Source organism: Rhinoderma darwinii, chromosome 1 (genome assembly GCF_050947455.1).
Source record: "Rhinoderma darwinii isolate aRhiDar2 chromosome 1, aRhiDar2.hap1, whole genome shotgun sequence".
NCBI lineage: Eukaryota > Metazoa > Chordata > Amphibia > Anura > Rhinodermatidae > Rhinoderma > Rhinoderma darwinii.
Window position 1 is genome coordinate 585,874,996 of NC_134687.1, and position 18,238 is coordinate 585,893,233.

At 40.2% G+C, this 18,238-nt stretch overlaps 1 protein-coding gene across 1 annotated transcript in view; it reads left to right on the forward strand.

The window, feature by feature from the left end:
• ITGA2 (integrin subunit alpha 2) overlaps window positions 1-18,238 on the forward strand; it is a 111,609-nt gene that overhangs the window by 59,271 nt on the left and 34,100 nt on the right. The window contains exons 17-25 of the mRNA XM_075847559.1: window positions 104-258; window positions 4,230-4,340; window positions 5,045-5,127; window positions 7,494-7,635; window positions 8,544-8,636; window positions 9,531-9,607; window positions 9,918-10,001; window positions 13,670-13,772; window positions 16,710-16,820. Coding sequence (XP_075703674.1) covers window positions 104-258; window positions 4,230-4,340; window positions 5,045-5,127; window positions 7,494-7,635; window positions 8,544-8,636; window positions 9,531-9,607; window positions 9,918-10,001; window positions 13,670-13,772; window positions 16,710-16,820 — 959 coding nt within the window. The remainder of the gene's footprint in view (window positions 1-103; window positions 259-4,229; window positions 4,341-5,044; window positions 5,128-7,493; window positions 7,636-8,543; window positions 8,637-9,530; window positions 9,608-9,917; window positions 10,002-13,669; window positions 13,773-16,709; window positions 16,821-18,238) is intronic.

Genomic DNA, 18,238 nt, shown 5'->3' on the forward strand with positions numbered 1-18,238 from the left:
CACAGAAGTTTATTATGATTGCAATATACTTGTTTGTATTATTATTTTATTTTATATAATTATATTATTATTGTCTTAATCTTGATTTTGCTCTTCCACGTAGTATCAGTCATTTACAATGCAACACTCGATGCTGATCTCAAGTCATCAAGAGTAACATCTAGAGGACAGTTTAAGGAAAACGGAGACCGATTTGTAACTAAGGCCATTGACATAGGCACCGAAGAAAGATGCATTGAACACGTTTTTAATGTTCAGGTATGTTAAGAGTACTTAAACGGGTTTTCCCTTGAAGGACATTTATTATACATCCACAGGATATTTCATAAATGTCAGATAGACCATTACATGGTCGGGAGTTACAGAAACAGCGTAACTCGCTGAGCTACGCTGTTTTCGTAACTCCCATAGAACTGAATGGTAGTTACAGAAACAGCGGAGCTCGCATGCTACGCTGCTTCCGTAACTGCTATTCACCACTATGGGAGTTACGGAAACAGCGTAGCTCAGCGAGTTACGCTGTTTCTGTAACTCCCGACCATGTAATCATAAAGTGGCCAGGAGTCAGCGTGAGCACAAAAAGCTGGAATGGGCTTCAGTGGACTCCGCTCTAGAGATAGGTGCGGGTCCCAGAAGTGGCATTCATGACGTATCCTGTGGATGTGTAATAAATGTCCTTCAAGGGAAAACCCCTTTAATGGAGTTGTTCGCCTTTACCATACCTTTTTGTAAGATCCCCCCTTAAAGTAACCTGATCACAGAGACCCCTACTGATCAACAATAATCTGCAGGAGCACATGGCAGCAAGAGTTCAGTTCCCTCAGCACCACAGGGAAAATGAAGCGAAGGACTATCTATTTAACGTGCGAACATGCAGGGTCCCCCATAGAGAGAGATATAAATGCTTTTCTTTAGTCGCTCTCTATTCTGGCTGATTGTCTCCCTGGGCCCTGAAACCTGAGGAGGTGCACAAGATCCCCTTCTACCATATGAGACCAGTACTATAAACGACCTGTGATGGTTGGGGGCTTTGTTACAGATTGTGAATTGGGACTCATAGGCTTCAGCTTACACCATTGAATACAAATAGGAACATTTAGGGAGCTTTTCAATGGGACATGTCTCATTACAATAGAATATTCTACAGATGTTGTAATAATAAATAAATTTGTGTCCACTAAAATGACCCACAAACATGACAATCATGTCTGGAAAATAGTTCACAGTATATACTGCAGGCTATATTCAACATTAAAGGCCAACCCCTGTTATAGCCAAAAAAAAACTAATATCTCAGTGGCGCTATGTCACACTCATAGGAAGCTGAGATATGGGAGTACCTTGTCTGGCGGCCTGTCCCCCGTTCAGGCCGCTGGCATCTGTCTGTGTCTGATCGCAGCCGCACTTTTCCTAGGACTCGCACGTGCTTTGGTCGCCTCTTAAAGGCCAACGCGCAAGAAATTCAAAAGTGCCCCGCCAATCCCTGTTGCCTTTCAGGACTTTTTAAGGCACCTTCACTGTCTACCAGGTGCCTGAGCAATATTGGAGCAACCTTGAGTTATCCAGCAAAGATACCTGTATGAGCCTGTATCCAGTTTGCTATTGCTCCCAGTTATCAGCCTCTATCCAGTTGTCCGTTAACATCTTGTATTCGTTCTGCTATTGCTACCAGTTATCGGCCTGTTTCGAATTGTCTGTCATCAGCCTGCATTCAGTCCGCTGTTGCTTTATGTGGTCAGCATGTACCAGCCTGTATGCTGTCCGCACTAGCCACCTTCTACCTGCCTGTGTCCAGCTGCCAGCTACCTGCCTGTGTCCAGCTGCCTGCTACTTGGCTGCGTCCAGCTGCCAGCTACCTGCCTGTGTCCAGCTGCCTGCTACTTGGCTGCGTCCAGCTGCCAGCTACCTGCCTGTGTCCAGCTGCCTGCTACTTGGCTGCGTCCAGCTGCCAGCTACCTGCCTGTGTCCAGCTACGTGCTATCCATCTGTGACCAGTGATCCACTGTCAGCTTCTATCCTTCAAAGTACCATCTGCCTATGCCTGTCTTGTGTCTGTTTGGCCAGCAGTTACTCAGCCGGGACCACCTCAAGAGGTAGCGACCTGGTAGCCTCCTCGCAGCGAAGACTAGATTCCTGTAAGGGTGAAAACCGGGGAGGCTGCTTTGACAACGCCCTTAGAGGTGGCCTAAGCCAAACAGTTAAAGTAGCACATTGAGTCTATAAACCTGCTGGTCGTAACAGTCACATGGAGGGAACTTTTCCTGACTCTTAAAATAGAGGTCAATAATATTCTGGACATGAGCATGTCTTTTCTGCTTCATTGCTGTCCTTACAAGCCTGTAAAATATAACAGACCAAAGGTGTAACTTGAAGCTTCTCGGTCCTAATGCAAAACCAGTCACAGGGTTCTTAAACTATCACATATAATTTCTGGTCTCCTATGGGGCAGAGAGACCATTTGAACCCCATCAGGGTCCAGATGCAACTGCAACCTCTGCACCCCTTTTCGTTACTCTCTTGCAGAAGCCTCAACCATTACAGCACAATCGATGCAGCTGATCACACAGACTTACGTCTTTGTACATGTTCGCTTTATACAAGAGATATCCTCAGATACAGTATATTCATACAGGCCTGTAAAGTCCCCTATTGCTTTCTATATCATCCACACATTCACTAATCTCAGGTAATGGTGAGATTTGTAGAATAATGGGTTAGTGTCAATGACATCTCAGGATGCTTTAGGTTATTCACTGTTTGGATCCATAACGTCTTATTTCCTGAGTGCATATCTAGATTTTTGTCACATGCATGTGGCTGACAGATGGATGTGTCAATGATGGAACTTTTATCTGCTTTATTGAGTTATATGCGACTGATTTCACCAGAATTGCAGTGTTTCTATATTAGATGACTTACTGTTGTGGAATCCTATCTTAGCCAACCAGACTGTTCAGTAATTCCACAATAGATGTGTAACCTTAGCTGCAAGCAGTCTAGTTATCACTTCTGTAATAACCTCACTGCTTCCAGGGGAGCTATAATTATATCACCATAATAAAAGAGGGAACGATGCTGCTCCCAATTACCATGAAAGTAAACAGGAAGGAGGAAAAAAGAACTATATACTTCCACATTAAAGAGGTTTTCGGGTCTTTAAAAATTGTGTGCAGATGGTGTAATTGCAGTAAGTTTAGTCACTTACTAATGCACTGTCTGTAGCTGAAATGTCTCTGTAAGTCAGTCTCACATGCAGTCAAATGACTGGGCTCCTGGTGTCTATCTCCTGCTTTTGTGAGGTTGGGTACACTTAAGGCTTCGTTCACATCTGCGTTGGGGTCCCGTTCTGACATTCTGTCTGTGCTTTCCGTCAGAACGGGACCCTGAGCAGACACAAACTGACACCGACGGAAACCAGAGGTTTACGTTTCCATCACCACTGATTTCAATGGGGACGGATCCGGTGCCCATGGTTTCTGTTTGTGTCTGTTGTGCAATGGACCCGTCGTTTTGCCAGAAGCAATAGCTTTGGTTTCAGTCGGTGTCAGATTGTGTCTGCTCAGGGTCCCGTTCTGACGGAAACCTCAGACGGAACGTCAGAACGGGACCCCAGCGCAGATGTGAACGAAGCCTTACATTTTGCTCTCTCCCCTCTCCTCCCTCCCTGTAGTACAGGACATCACCTCTTATCTCCACAGCTCCCTGCTATCCCCTTCCCCCGCATTGTCTCTGGAGGGATCAGAGCTGCATCTCAATAGCAGATAGTGAATAATTACAGCACTACATTACACCTTGTAATAGTGGGGCATGCAGGTAGCTTTAAATACTATTGAGGCAATGTCTGTGAGAGGGGAGAGGAATCATGGGAACTGTAGTACTTTGCATGGTAATCCCCACCCTCAGAAAGCCCTGGCAGCAACAAAACAAAGATGCTGTATAGAGCTGGGTAACTTAGTAATAATTTAGACCAATACAGGTACTCTCCCAGATTTTTTTTACGTTTGGAAAACCTTTTTAATGTATAACCCCTCTAAAATATGAATAATCCCACTCACCAGTCCTTGAGTCATCCTCCTCTGTCAATTTATGCTTTGGAATTGTTGCTTCTCTGTTGCAGGTTTTGACTTAATGTAGTGCTCAAAATTCTTATTATTTTTTTCTTGACAGATGTGTCTGTAAATAGTTGGAATTGTTATTTATCTAAGATTATTTTTTATTTCCATTACCAGGAGACATCAGACTCAGAGAGTGCCATGGCATTGCGCATTAATATCGCTGCCCAGAAGCCAGATAGCAGCCCTGTTTTAAATCCTTATTCACCTGGCTCAAGTGAATGGTTTGTAAGTATAAAATAAGTAAAATATGAATCTCGTCATTGTTGTGAATTTACCATACGCCCTCCCTGTCATGTCATGCAGATGGCTCTGAGGGCTCCGAGGGTTTGCCACAGCTAATTTGTTTTTCCTCGAGAGCAGACTTTTGGCAGCCTTTTATACACAGGAGATTACTGGTGGATACAACCACAAAACCATAAAATCCTCCATCTTTATTGTCTATGCCCAGCTTTACAGTGTTGTAGTGACTGTGTAACGTTGCTCTTAGTATATAACTGAAATTGCTTAAAAAGGATGTACAATTTTGCAATTTTTTTTTCCACTCTAATCCAACTAGAAAATGATGCTACTAAATCTTAAAAAATATACTAATGTTCTGTGTATACAGATCCTATGCAGATACTGTGTCTCTATGGTTACAGACTAAAAACAAATCGTCTATGTATTCAGCTCCTGAAGTTGTGTTTTACTCTCTGCCTGTCTGGAGGTTAGTAAGAATCACAGGGTTTGTTTGTAGTCTGTAACCATGGAGACACATAGGTCTGCATAGGAGCTGTAAATTGAAATTGTGTTCTTCATGTGAATGGGGATGAGCTGTAATACCAGACACCTCCAATGGACAAGAGTGGCGCTGTTTCTGGGGCATTTTTTCTCCTATCATATATCCTTGGAAGTGTGAATTTGAAATGTTCTCTTACTTCTTTCAATAGGTTCCCTTCCAAAAAGACTGTGGTGATGATAAAGTTTGTAAATCGGACCTTTCCCTACAAGTGGTGCAGAAACCTGATGATATGTAAGTTTAGCTTTGCCTTTGCACTATCAGTTCAAGCATCTATAAGATTCCCACACAGAGTTGAACTAATGGGCACTCCCCCTATACAGCTCCCTGGCTATTTTATGGGCATGTAATAGCCTCTGTTTAACTGGTTCCCGACACAGGACGAGAATACTCGTCCTGAGTGGCGGGTACTTCGCGCATTAGGACGAGCATTCTCGTCCTGTGTGACAGCCGTCTGTGCGAGTGATAGAGAGCGGGGCAATGGCTGTAATACACATCCACGGCCTCGCTCTAACAGCAGAGAGAAGAGAAACATCCTCTCTCCGCCGTTAACCCCTTGAATGCCGTGATAAAAGCTGATCGCGGCGTTCAAGGAGGGGGAACTGCACTTTGATCGCGTCACAGAAAATAACTGATGCGATCAAAGCCCATAACTTGTATGGCCAGACAGCCCAGGGTCCTTTGAAGGGCCCCAGGGCTGTCTGAACTTATGTCCTGTTGTTAGGGCATACTGAGGTCTGCCCTAACAACTGCCTGTGTACAATCAGTACACAGGCTAATGTACTGGCATATAGATCTATGCCACTACATTACAGTTAAAAAAATCAAAATCAAAATGAAAAATCCCTTTATGGGATTAAAAAAAAAATATGTTAAATGAATGTAAAAAAATATTAATGATAAATAAATAAATAAAAAGTAAAAAAACATACACAGAAATACACATTTTTTTTATAATAAATAAACGTTTTAAAATATGTCGCAAAACATGAAATAATATAGACATATTTGGTATCGCCACGACCGTAACAACCTAAACAACAAATGTATAACATTATTTATGATGATCGGTGTATGGTGTAAAAAAAATGTTATCAAAACTGCAGCGGAACTACTTTTTTTTCTGCATTTTCGCCAAAATAAAAATGTATACAAATTAAACGATAATGTATTAGTACCAAAAAATGGTACCTACATAAAGTACAACTCGTCCCAAAAAAACAAAGTCTCATACAACTACGTCGTACAAAAAATAAAAGAGTTATGAGCGTCGGGATGCAAAGAGGGGAAATGTAAAAAATTGTTCAGTCCTCAAGGCCAAAATTGGCCGTGTCCTTAATGGGTTAAGCAATGTCTCTGTCTATGATACACTGATATAATATTACAATTTGTAGACTTTGTTCTTCATAAAGAGATGTAGTAGAGATGAATTTCCTTGTGGCCACATAGCTTGTCTATCACGATAACACATTGACTTTTAAAACCACAGTGTTCGATCGATGATGTCTATCAATAGACACTTCTATTTAGGGGTTAGTTCACACAGTGGTTTTTTTGGGCACTGATTTTGACATGGAAACCGCATCGTGATCTGCGCCAAAAAATGGCACAAATCACCCCATGTTGATATAAAAAAACGGCATGCTCTTTCTTAGAGTGGCTTCTGCCTCTCACCTTTCATTGAGAACAATGGGAGACAGAAAAAAAATGCTGCCGTCCTTTGAAGCATTTTTTGGCGGGGATTTTGGTAAAAAATGCCGCAAAAAAGCACTGGCATTTCAAAATCTGCCTCAAAAGTAGTGAAGGATTTTTAGGCAGTTTTTTTCTGCCTGACAAAAACCTCCATGTGAACTGACCCTAAGGGCTTATTTAGACGAACGTGATATACGTCCGTGCAACGCGCATGATTTTCAAGCGCCTCGCACAGACCTATGTTAGTCTATGGGGCCGTGCAGACAGTCCGTGGGTTTCACGCAGCGTGTGTCCGCTGCGTAAAACTCACGACATGTCCTATATTTGTGCGTTGTTCGTGCATCACGCACCCATTGAAGTCAATGGGTGCGTGTAAATCACGCGCAGCACATGGAAGCACTTCCGTGGGACGCGCGTGATTCGCGCAACAGCAGTAAAAAGTATGAATGAAAACAGAAAAGCACCACGTGCTTTTCTGTTTACAAACATACAAACAGAGTGTCATAATGATGGCGGCTGCACGAAAATCACGCATCCACGCATCATACGGGGCTGACACATGGAGCTGTTAAGTATCTTTTGCGCGCGCAAAACGCCCACGCTCGTGTAAATCCGGCCTAAAAATGTTTTGCAAGTATTTTCTGCTGGGATTTATAATATTGTTGTGTTTACCCCACAAATATCCTTGTACTTCCTCCTAATAATATGGTCTGTGTGTGCACGACTAACAGCAGAGTTTACCCAGCAAGTAAAAGTGGATATGGGCCAAGTTGGATGGCTGTATTCTAATAACAGACACTGAAATCTCAACTCTGCTGCATCTGTACTATATTTCACACCAAAATATTTGCACTAATAGGCTTAAATGAATAACTTGTAGTCTTATAATAAAAAATGTCTTCCTATAGGGAACTACCGCACATTGTTAGTGACAAAAACAGGCAGCTGATGTTCCAAGTGACAATGATAAATAAAAAGGAAAACGCATATAACACAAAATTAATGGCGGTTTTCTCAGAAAATCTTTTTTTTGCATCTTCCACTTCCCCGGTAAGTAACTATTTGCATGTTTTGTTAACAGATTAGGTTTAAGGGTATGTAGACATTTACAACCATTTTCTTTATTGAACCGATGCATCTAAAATAAAGCAATTTTGGAAACTATTATTTATGTGGCCTATATAACATGATATTAACATATTCCGCAGTACAGAAGTTGTGAATATTTACTGTCCCTAGTGTGGTTTATAATCTGAATTCATCTATCAGTGCTGTATGTTTTGTGTGGGAGGAAACCCACAGAGAACATACGGATGTAGCCATCTTTATCTTGACTGCTAACTTGTTGCAACGTGATATCACACAATAAAAGCTGTTGAAAAGCTATTTAAAAAAAGTCAAGTTAAAGTTTCTTGACACTGTATTTAATGTGTTAAAAATCAAGATAAACATGGCTACATCTGTACAAACAGCACACAGGTTTTGCCCTTGGGCAGATTTGAACCCAGGATCCCGGTGCTGAAAGACAATAGCTTAGATAGCCAGTGAGCGAACATGCTGACGAAGCGTCATGACTTCAAAATTCTATGTCTCTCTATTGTTACAGACTGCAAACAAACCCTGATTAGTTTGATCCCGTATTACTCCACTCCCTCTGCACCCTGTTCTTGCTAACCTGTATACTGTAGGTTTATTAGTAGATCTTGAGACACATAGGTTTGCATAGGAGCTGCGTACACAAAACATTCAAAACATTTCCCCACGTTTAATACATTTTAGATGCTTTGCAGAAATCCAATATTGGCTGCAAAAGTCAACATATCTTTGAATGTTCAGATCTAGTGACTCGTGGATGATGTATGTCCATCCATGCAGTTATTTTAAAGGTGACAGACTGGGTTTTTAGACTTCATGATTTGTGCATTCATTCTGTGCTGATACAATTATTTATGTGGCAGAGTGATGGAACAGAAGTTTTATGCCAAGATGGCAATACACAGGGATCCGTCAACTGTTCAGTGGGATTCCCGTTTCTGACAGACCAGCAAAAGGTATAAAGTTATTAACTTTAATATAAAAAATAAAAAAACAGTAATTTTCATATGATGTTCTAAAAAGTCAAGAGTACCCCCTAAGATAAATAAAAAAAATAGAAAAAAATCCCTTAGTTGTGTTAAATATTTCTGGTTTTAGTTGTATCCCTTTCTAAAAATGCCAACTAATATGGCTGTCATTACAATCCTCACAGGGGGTGTCAGCCAGCTTGCCTGGACTCCTGAATGGTAAATCTGCTTAGTTATGTTTTTTCCCCTGTGACTAACTATTCAGAACCGCTGGTCTATAGCACAGCCACTTTATAGAGGACAATGCTGTATTTAATAATGTTTCATTGAAGAGATGTTAAAAGGGGTTGTTCCACCATTAATTTATATAGTAATTGTGTAGAATCAGATCATAAAAAAATGAACGATGTTTGGCATTTACATGCTGTAAAAAAATTGTTCACATTTACATAGTATGGCACCACCTGGTGTTCAAAGTGTATATCAATCCTGCATGTCTACTTAATGAGCTAAGTGCTGGTGGACATGCATGATCAGTCACTTTTTCCAGGTCTGTGCCTAGTGGTCCTCTGTTCACTACAGAGCAGCCAATATAAATAGCTTTCTTCCCTGCTTGTCAGGGAAGGAGCAGATCCTCTGCAGTAACATGGCAGTATAGCTAAGGAGATGAAATAATAATTCTAATTCTGTAACAGGGCCCCCAAATTATCAAGCCTAATTTATGAAGCAGAGGGACCCTTTGGGCCTGCTCAGTATCTGGGGCCCTGGTGCGACCGCAACCTCTGCACTCCTATAGTTAGACTCATTATGATACAGCTGAATAGATTTTTGAAGTCTAGTGTGTCCTGACTGCTTAATGGAAAATTATGTTTTCATTTCTAGGTTACGTTTGATATTGGATTTGATTTCAACCTCAAGTATCTTCAGGATAAAGCTTACATCTACTTCCAGGCAATAAGGTACAGTCCACCTAAAGGGTCGATACTGATGTAGACTTGTGCCAAGTTAAAGGGGTTGCCTGAAATTAAAAAGTCAGTTTTTTCCCCCAGAAGAGCGCCACTCTTGTCCTATTGACTGTGTCTGGAATTATAGCTCAGCAGCATTTATTAGAATGAGAATGAACTGCAATACCAGTAACACTTTTTGGAAAAGAGTGGCGCTACTTCTGGAAAAAAAAATCAGAGCCTTCTTTCTAATCCTGGACAACCCCTTTAAATGTATTATTCCATCTACACACAGTAACTCAGTTAAACTTTTTTTTTACTACAGTGAAAATAAGGAAACTTTTGAGCAAGACAATACAGTGAACATATCTATCCCTGTAAAGTATGATACAGAGATACACTTCACAAGGTATGGTACATCGTGAATGTTGTGTGTGTACATAATGTGGTACTTTCCCTGGGGCAACCAATCAGATTTCAGACTACTTTTTCCGTACATAGATTGCAGAATGAATTGCTGTGGGCAATAGTTCCAATTTGAACCTCCGGTAGCTGAGAGCAGGGAGCAGCCCTGCTCTAATGGACGAGATGGATATCAGTAGCGATCTCGCTCGTTTAACCCCTCAGATGCAACGCTCAATCGTCTGAGTAGTTTTGGAGAGAGTGAGGGAGTTCCCTCTCATCTCACCGGTACCATGCGTAAGATTGCATAGTGTCAGTGGTTTCTATGGCATCTGAGGATTTAATGAAGGTTTGCCAGTAGTTATGCCAGAGGCATGGTCTAGTAGATCGCTGTCCATTTTACACGGACAGGCACTAATACACTGCAATACAATAGTATTGCAGTGTATTATAAAAGCGATTGGACGATCGCATAGTGAAGTCCCCTAATGGGACTAGTAAAAAAGTGAAAAAAAAGTTTAATAAAGCTAATAACAAAAAAAAGGTGAAAAAAAATGAAAAACCCACTTTTTCCGCTTACAAAATGCTTTATTATTATTATTAAAAAAAAAAAAAAAGTTGCACATATTTGGTATCGCTGCATCCGTAACGACCCCAACTATAAGATAACATTATTTAACCCGCACGGTGAACGACATAAAAAATAATAAAAAACACAATGCAAAAATTGCTGTTTTCTGTGAATGCTGCCTTAGAAAAAATGTGATAAAAAGTGATCAAAAAGTTGCATCTACTCCAAAAAAGTACCAATAAAATAAAAAAGTCGTCCCGCAAAAAAAAAGCTCTCCTATAGCTGCATCGGCGGAAAAATAAAAAAGTTATGTCTCTTGAAATATGGAGACAAAAACAAATAATTTTGAAAAAAAAAAGAGTGTTTTTACTGTGTAAAAGTAGTAAAACATACAAAATCTATATAAATTTGATATCGTTGTAATCGCAACAACCCGTTGAATAAAGTTATTGTGTTATTTATACCACACGGTAAATGGCGTAAATTTAGGATGCAAAAAAGTGTGTCGAAATTGAAGTTTTTTTTCTATTTTCCCCCCAAAAAAGTTAAGAAACGTTAATCAATAAATTCTATGTTCCCCAAAATGTTTCTGTTAAAAAATACAACTTGTCCCGCCAAACAACAAGACCTTATACAGCTATGTCGATGCAAAAATAAAAAAGTTACAGCTCTTTTAATGAGACGATGGAAAAACTTAAAAAATTGCTTGGTCATTAAGGCCCAAAATAGACTGGTCACTAGCTGAGTGACAACCCTGTGACAGCTGGAATGAAGGTGGTAATACTGGTTGTCACCATAAAATACATGTACCGCCCAATTAGGATTTTTAAATGCTTGACAAGTGAGTGATTCAAGGATTTATTCGTATTCTTGTTTTTACTGGTTATGTGATTTTTTTTTTGTTATTTAGCAATGACTCATGATACACATGCAATAGACCTAAAAAGGAATAGAATACACATCGATGGTCTATCACTATAATGGGGGGTCTGATTCTGGCCTGGGTATACACACTGATCAGCAGAACAATATGGTAGCCACATTGGCATGTGTTTACATGTGACTGTGCCTGGAAATGCAGCTCAGTCTCATTTGGAAATAAGTGAGTTCGTCGCAGCAACCTTTTTTCCAGTTTACAGGCACAGAACGGTTGTGCTTGGGATTGCAGTTCCAGTCCCATTCAAGTGAATGGGATTGAGCTGCAATCCCAGGCACAGCCACTACTGAAGTTTACGGCGCTGTGCCTTATAAATACTGAAGAGGCTGTGGCAACAAATTCAGCAGCCCCTTCAGTCAGCTAATCGTTGGCAGTGCCGGGAGTCGGACCCCCACCGATGTTATATTGATGACCTACCCTAAGGATAGGCCATCAATAAAAAATATCTGGGCAACCCCTTTAAGCTACTCAGGATAGGCCATTAATGTGTGTACCCAGAAAACCACTTTAAATTGAACTAATGGGTGACACTAGCAGATCAATGAATTTCTTATGAGTTAAAAGCTTTTGAAGTAAGAAAAAGTTTACTAAACAATAGATAATTGATGGCATTACAAGTCATAATATGAAACATAAAAAAGCAACAAAAATGTGGAGCCAACACAAATACACTGAATACAATAACGTTATTTAACTTAGTCTCAAAGAGTCAAGTCCTGAGGGAAAATCCTACTCCTCACAGTATTGTCACACTATGGCCACCTCTATTACATCATTGCAATACTTGTCATTTAATCACATCTCGTCATGTAATGTCATCTCTGCTGAATACCTCTGATGTATGGGAGGTTATACTTTATATGTACAAGATAAGCAATATAATACAGTCAAATTCCTCAATCTGCCTCCCAATCAGTAGCCAAGAGGCCTGAGAATATAGCACAAGGTATCATGCAGCTTCAGCTTTAAAAACGAGCAAGACAAGGGAGAAAAGGTTCAGGAGCAAGAGAAATTGTAAGCTTTGTGTATATGTCGACTGAGCAGGAGGGTCAAACTTATCTGTGCGGTTACTGGAAAAACTGGTGTGAGAACTGTACTAGTAATTGTCAAAGATGGTGCGTGCCATATTTATCAAATAGGTGCAGCATTGTTTGTAGCAAACTGACATACAGTGGGAAGTTTGCAAATGCCAAATATGTACCTTACCACCGGTGTCGGACTGGGCTCATCAGAGAAAATGCACCATCTGTATATACAGAATATGTTCACATCCACTTTCACTATGCCCTCAGCTATGCCGTTATTACTGTGCACATATCATTACCTTCTAATTGGATATTTGTCAATCAACTCCATAAGAAATGTCCCTAGCAGCAAGTAATGGGCTACAATTCAGCTTTACATGGTGTTGCTTTCTGCTGGAACTTTGGAAGTCATTTCTGTTTCTAGGCACGGGCACAGACTACAGAGGGCCCTGTGCAAGAGAAGTATATAGACCCCATGCTCTTCAAAAGCTCATCAAAGAACATCTCTATGAAATTCATTAGGTTAGTTCCTAGCATATAATCTAATAGAAAATAGGAATCTGCTTTTTAGGTAGCCTTTTCGGCCCCTGTGTAGAACATATGGTATGTCCGCCCTTGACTGTGTAAGCAACTGGGACAACTGAAGGATTCATTGGTACTCAAGTGGACCCATCGAACCCTGCTTACTATAGATATAGACATGTAGCAGAAAGATTATAGTCCCTATTATATCACAACATATCCACTCTAATGTGATTATACACAGCGAATAAATCGTTGCCATACAATAAATTAGTATATTGTATGCCATAGATTTAGACTTATGGGGACACTATAGAAATTGTAAAGCCTTTGAAATGATATGACCCCCTTTAAATCCCTTCCGGTTGCTTTTTTTTTTTGCAATTTGTTATAGCTTACCATATGATTTAATATACTCTACATAAAGGGGTGTTTGAGTTTAGAAAAAAATGACCTGCTCTTGGTATAAACATATCCACTCTTGTCCATGGACGGTGTGTAATATTACAGCCTATCTTCATTCTAGGTTTTTTTTAAATCTAATTTTGCCTTTATATTGTTCTTTTATCTGACTTGCAATATTATCATTATGCTCATGCAGTTCATTGTATTTTTACTAGGTCTACAAGCATAAACTTTTATGAGGTGTTGTCTGGGGCTAGTGCACCCTCAACGGTAAATCATCTCGCAGAAATTGGACCAGAATATAATTTCACCATAAAGGTAAATATGATTATTTTTTTCGAACCTCACTCATTCTATTTAAGCTGGATTGTCCTTACACGGTTGCAAAAATATGCAAATTTATTGTTATTTATTATCTGTCCAATTAAAATAAAGTGAAGCTCCACCCTGGAGGAACTTAAGAGCTTATGTTATATATGTTATTATCAATTCTTAGTTATAATGTTGTTATATGCATCCCTTCTTATGCAAGTCACATCAATTCCCATAATAACCCTGTAAGACTGCGAATAATTCATATTCCCTCCCGCTGTTGCACAGGTGGCATCAGTAAAGTACAGGTACCATTTACAATGAGCGCAAATAGAGCAGACGCAATGATGAATTTGCTGATAACGCCTTTCCCAAAAAATCTGTAAAGGGACACCAAGGAGAACATATTGATTAAAGGAGTTATCCTATATGGACGTCATAGATTGGTAGCCATATTGGACATGTTGTTGAAGTCAATGGCTCAAAATATATATTAGACTGAAATTTAGATGAGTGTTCCAACAAAAACTCATGCCAGGAACTTTATCCAGCATCCTAATCAGGAGATTTCATACCGATATATATCGAGAGAGGAGTAACACAGGCGCTGCTGGTATGCTCAAAATACTCCTCTGGGGGTTTATTGCCAAACTCAATTACAATAATATCATTCAAAAGGGGTATAGGCTTGAGGTTAATCAATCAGAAGCAATGTGATAATAAGTCTTATTCAGCCAATAGCAGACTATAAGAACATTTCAAATACATAATTATAATTCTTCATTAAAATGCTGACATCAGGTAAGAGACAAGCATACACTGAGGAGGTGTTAACTGTTCTTTCCCATGAGGGAGTTTGTTGCGACAACGACAAATAGTTGCATTTTATGTCTGGGCGTTCAGTCCACCCATAGATGCATGAAGGCCACACGATGAACACATAAAAGATAATTGATAATTCATTGATAATTCATAATGTAATTTAATACAGAGAATATAAGCAAATAGACCATCCTTCACAGACGTCCTAGATGGGTAGCCATATAGGATGTCATAGATTGGTAGCCCCTGGTCAGAAATCCCCTCTGTGAGCGAGAGCGAAGAGCTTATAAACAGTGACTCTCTTTCTGGCAGGCTTGGGCCATTCAAGCATTACATAGACAACCATTTATCATGGTTGCAGCACTGGGGTCCTGGGTTCAAATCCGACCAAGGACAAAATCTTCCGAGGAGTTTGTATGTCCTCCCCGTGTTTGCGAGGGTTTCCTTCGCTTTCCTTCTACAATTACTACAATTTCCCTTAACGAGGTGCTGCAGGGAAAATGCCTGGCTGGCCACGATTTTGGCGTAGCAGCTGATTTTGCCAGGACTTCAGGAGCTAACATCTATAATAAAGGGGTTGTCTATGATGCGACAAGCCCTTTAAATATTATGATGATGTTACCACAATTTTAGACAAGAATTCATGTATTTTTGCAAGAATTTTCAAACATTAGGGCCATACATGCGAAGATACTGAGTGAAGTATCAACCAGAAAGGCTCAATATTACACAAAGATGACATTTTTAAATCAGTCAAAAATGATGTGCTGATTAACTTTATAATATGTCTTTCTAAGAGTCGGGGCTCCGATTTTCTGCTACAAAGAGCCAAATACTCTCTGTTTCTTGCTACCTTCAACCGCCATGAGGGGGAGCTCACTGCATTTGGATTTATATGGGTTTATGCAGCTCCCATTGAACTCAATAAGCTCCCTCAAGTGGTGGCCTCGGGCAGACAGAATTGTATCATTTTACTCTATGACTAGAAGCAACTTATATAGAGCTCTGCAACAGAAAAAAAGAGTACCTACCCTCATAAAGATGTTTTAAGAAAATGAATTCGCACAGAATTCTGGACCTAAAAAGTAAATGGTGTTAAAAAGAGGACATTCACTTCAAGCCTTATAGCATTGGTTTACTGCAGGGGTAAGCAACCTTAGGCCCTCCAGCTGTTCTGAAACTACCACTCTCAGCATGCCCTGACAGTCAAAGCTTTAGTATTACAGCCAAAGGCTGTCAGGGCATGCTGGGAATTATCGTTTCACAATAGCTGGAGTGCGTAAGGTTGCTGACCCCTGGTTTACTGAGATGTATGAATTTATATTGTCAGTCGTCTCATTTCAATGTGTCTAACAGACCTTCTACTGAATATTGTTTTTGGTGGAAAATTAGAGTTTTAGAAAAATGTGACTTGGCAGAAAAAAACAGAAAGACCTGAAATAAGAAGAGGAAAAAAGGAATTTATAGATTATTGTTCCAATTTGGCGCATGCAATTTCTGAATATACTGGAAGAAGTGCAAAGCACAAGTCATTCTATGGAAAAATTGTTTCCAATTGAACAAAATAATGCATGCAGAACCCAACAATAGATATGGTTTTCCATATGCCATAAAATAATTTGAATTACATTGTGAACCAAATACAATAACTGATATGAGATAAGAATCCACATTGCCCTGTACATAGCTTCAATCAGGATGCAAACCTGTGTATAAGTACCTCTGAGTGTAAAATTGGAGACACAGGTAACGTTTGGGCCATAAAATTATATGGGCGACATATTATGAATGCATATAACATAAATCTGTAATACAACTATTTGTAAGGCTAACATTCAAAGAGTTTTCTGAGAATAGAAGAAAAGAGTGAACTTTTTTTTTTCCAGAAACAGCGCCGCTCGTGTCTATGGGCTGCATCTCATCTTGCAGCTCAGCCACATTTAAGAGAATGGAGATGAGCTACAATACTAAACACTGTATGTGGATAAGAGTGTAGCTGTTTCTGGAAAAAAAAAAGTAACCCTTTTTTTCTTACCTTAGAAAACCCCTAAATAAAAATGAGTTTTTGTTTTTTTTTGTATATTTTGTGATTGTTTTTTTAATATTATGGTGTTATTCTAGATCAGTACTGGGACCATTCCAGTGGCACCAGCAGTTGTATCGGTGAATGTGCCAGAATTCACAAAAGAAAAGAATCCCTTGATGTACATCACAAATATTCATACAGACCAGGTAAGATGAAGCAGTAACAATAGTATAAAATGTGTGGTGCTATCTACAGGGGGTGGTGTGTGGCACTATTTACAGGGGGTGGTGTGTGGCGTTATCTACAGGGGGTGGTGTATGGCACTACCTGCAGAAGACACTCTGGCACTACCTACAGGAGATACAGTGCCACTAACTACAGGAGACACTGTGGCACTAACTACAGGGGGCATTGTGGCACTACCTACATGGGCACTGTGGCACTAGCTATGTGCTCACTGTTTGTGGCACTAGCTATGTGCACACTTGGGCACTATCTACAGTGGGCAGTGTGTGGTTCTATCTACAAGGCACACTGTGACACTATCTACAGGGGGCAGTGTGGGGCACTATATACACTGGTTTTGGCGCTACGAGTAGTGGTCAGCACCTATCCACTAGCCTAGCCCTTTATTTTTTATTAGAGCTTGTATTATAAAGGGCTAGGCTGGTGGTTAAGTGCAGACCAATATTTGTAGCGTAAAAACTAGATGGTAGCGGGAGCGTAAATAACTTGGTTTGAAAAGTATGTATTTGTAAACCCCCCTTTAAAAATCATTAGTTTGCCCCTGCACTCACACATTGAAATACACCTGCATAGTCGGCCGAGCTGGGCTTGTAAGTTTATAGGGAGGCCAGAGTGATAGCTGTCTAGCCAACAGCTTTATGCAGACAGCTGTAATGTGTATGTTCTACTTAAAGAGGCTCTGCCACCACATTATAAGTAGAATATCTTCTACCTAATATGATCGGCGCTGTAATGTAGATTACAGCAGTATTTTTTAGTTAGAAAAACGATCAATTTGACCTATTTTAGATTTATGCTAATGACTTTCTTAATGCCCAACTGGGCGTGTTTTTACTTTTTGACCTAGTGGGTGTTGTGGAGAGAAGTGTATGACGCAGACCAATCAGCGTCATACACTTCTCTCCATTCATTTACTCAGCACATAGTGATCTTGTGAGATCATGATGTGCAGTCACATACACACACACATTAACGTTACTCAAGTGTCTTGAGAGTGAATAGACATCGCTTCCAGCCAGGACGTCTATTCACAATCCCGACACTTCGGTAACGTTTGTGTGGGACTTAATGACGGCAAGCGTGATCTCGCTATAAGCTGTCATATACACGCTTTCGAGGATGTTGTGCTCCTAGCACAACCAATCAGGTCAACAGAACTGATCACCTATCTGTGGCTTTTTTACTATATTATTTGATGCACTATGTGTTCTTTGTGTTGTTTTTTTCTCCTCTACTGTTTAACCTCTTAGTGACCAGCCTATTTTAGGCCTTAAAGGAGTTTTCCCACGAGACACATTTATGACACATCCGCAGGATATGTCATAAATGTCATATAGATGCGGGTCCAGGCTCTGGACCCGCACCTATCTCCAGAACG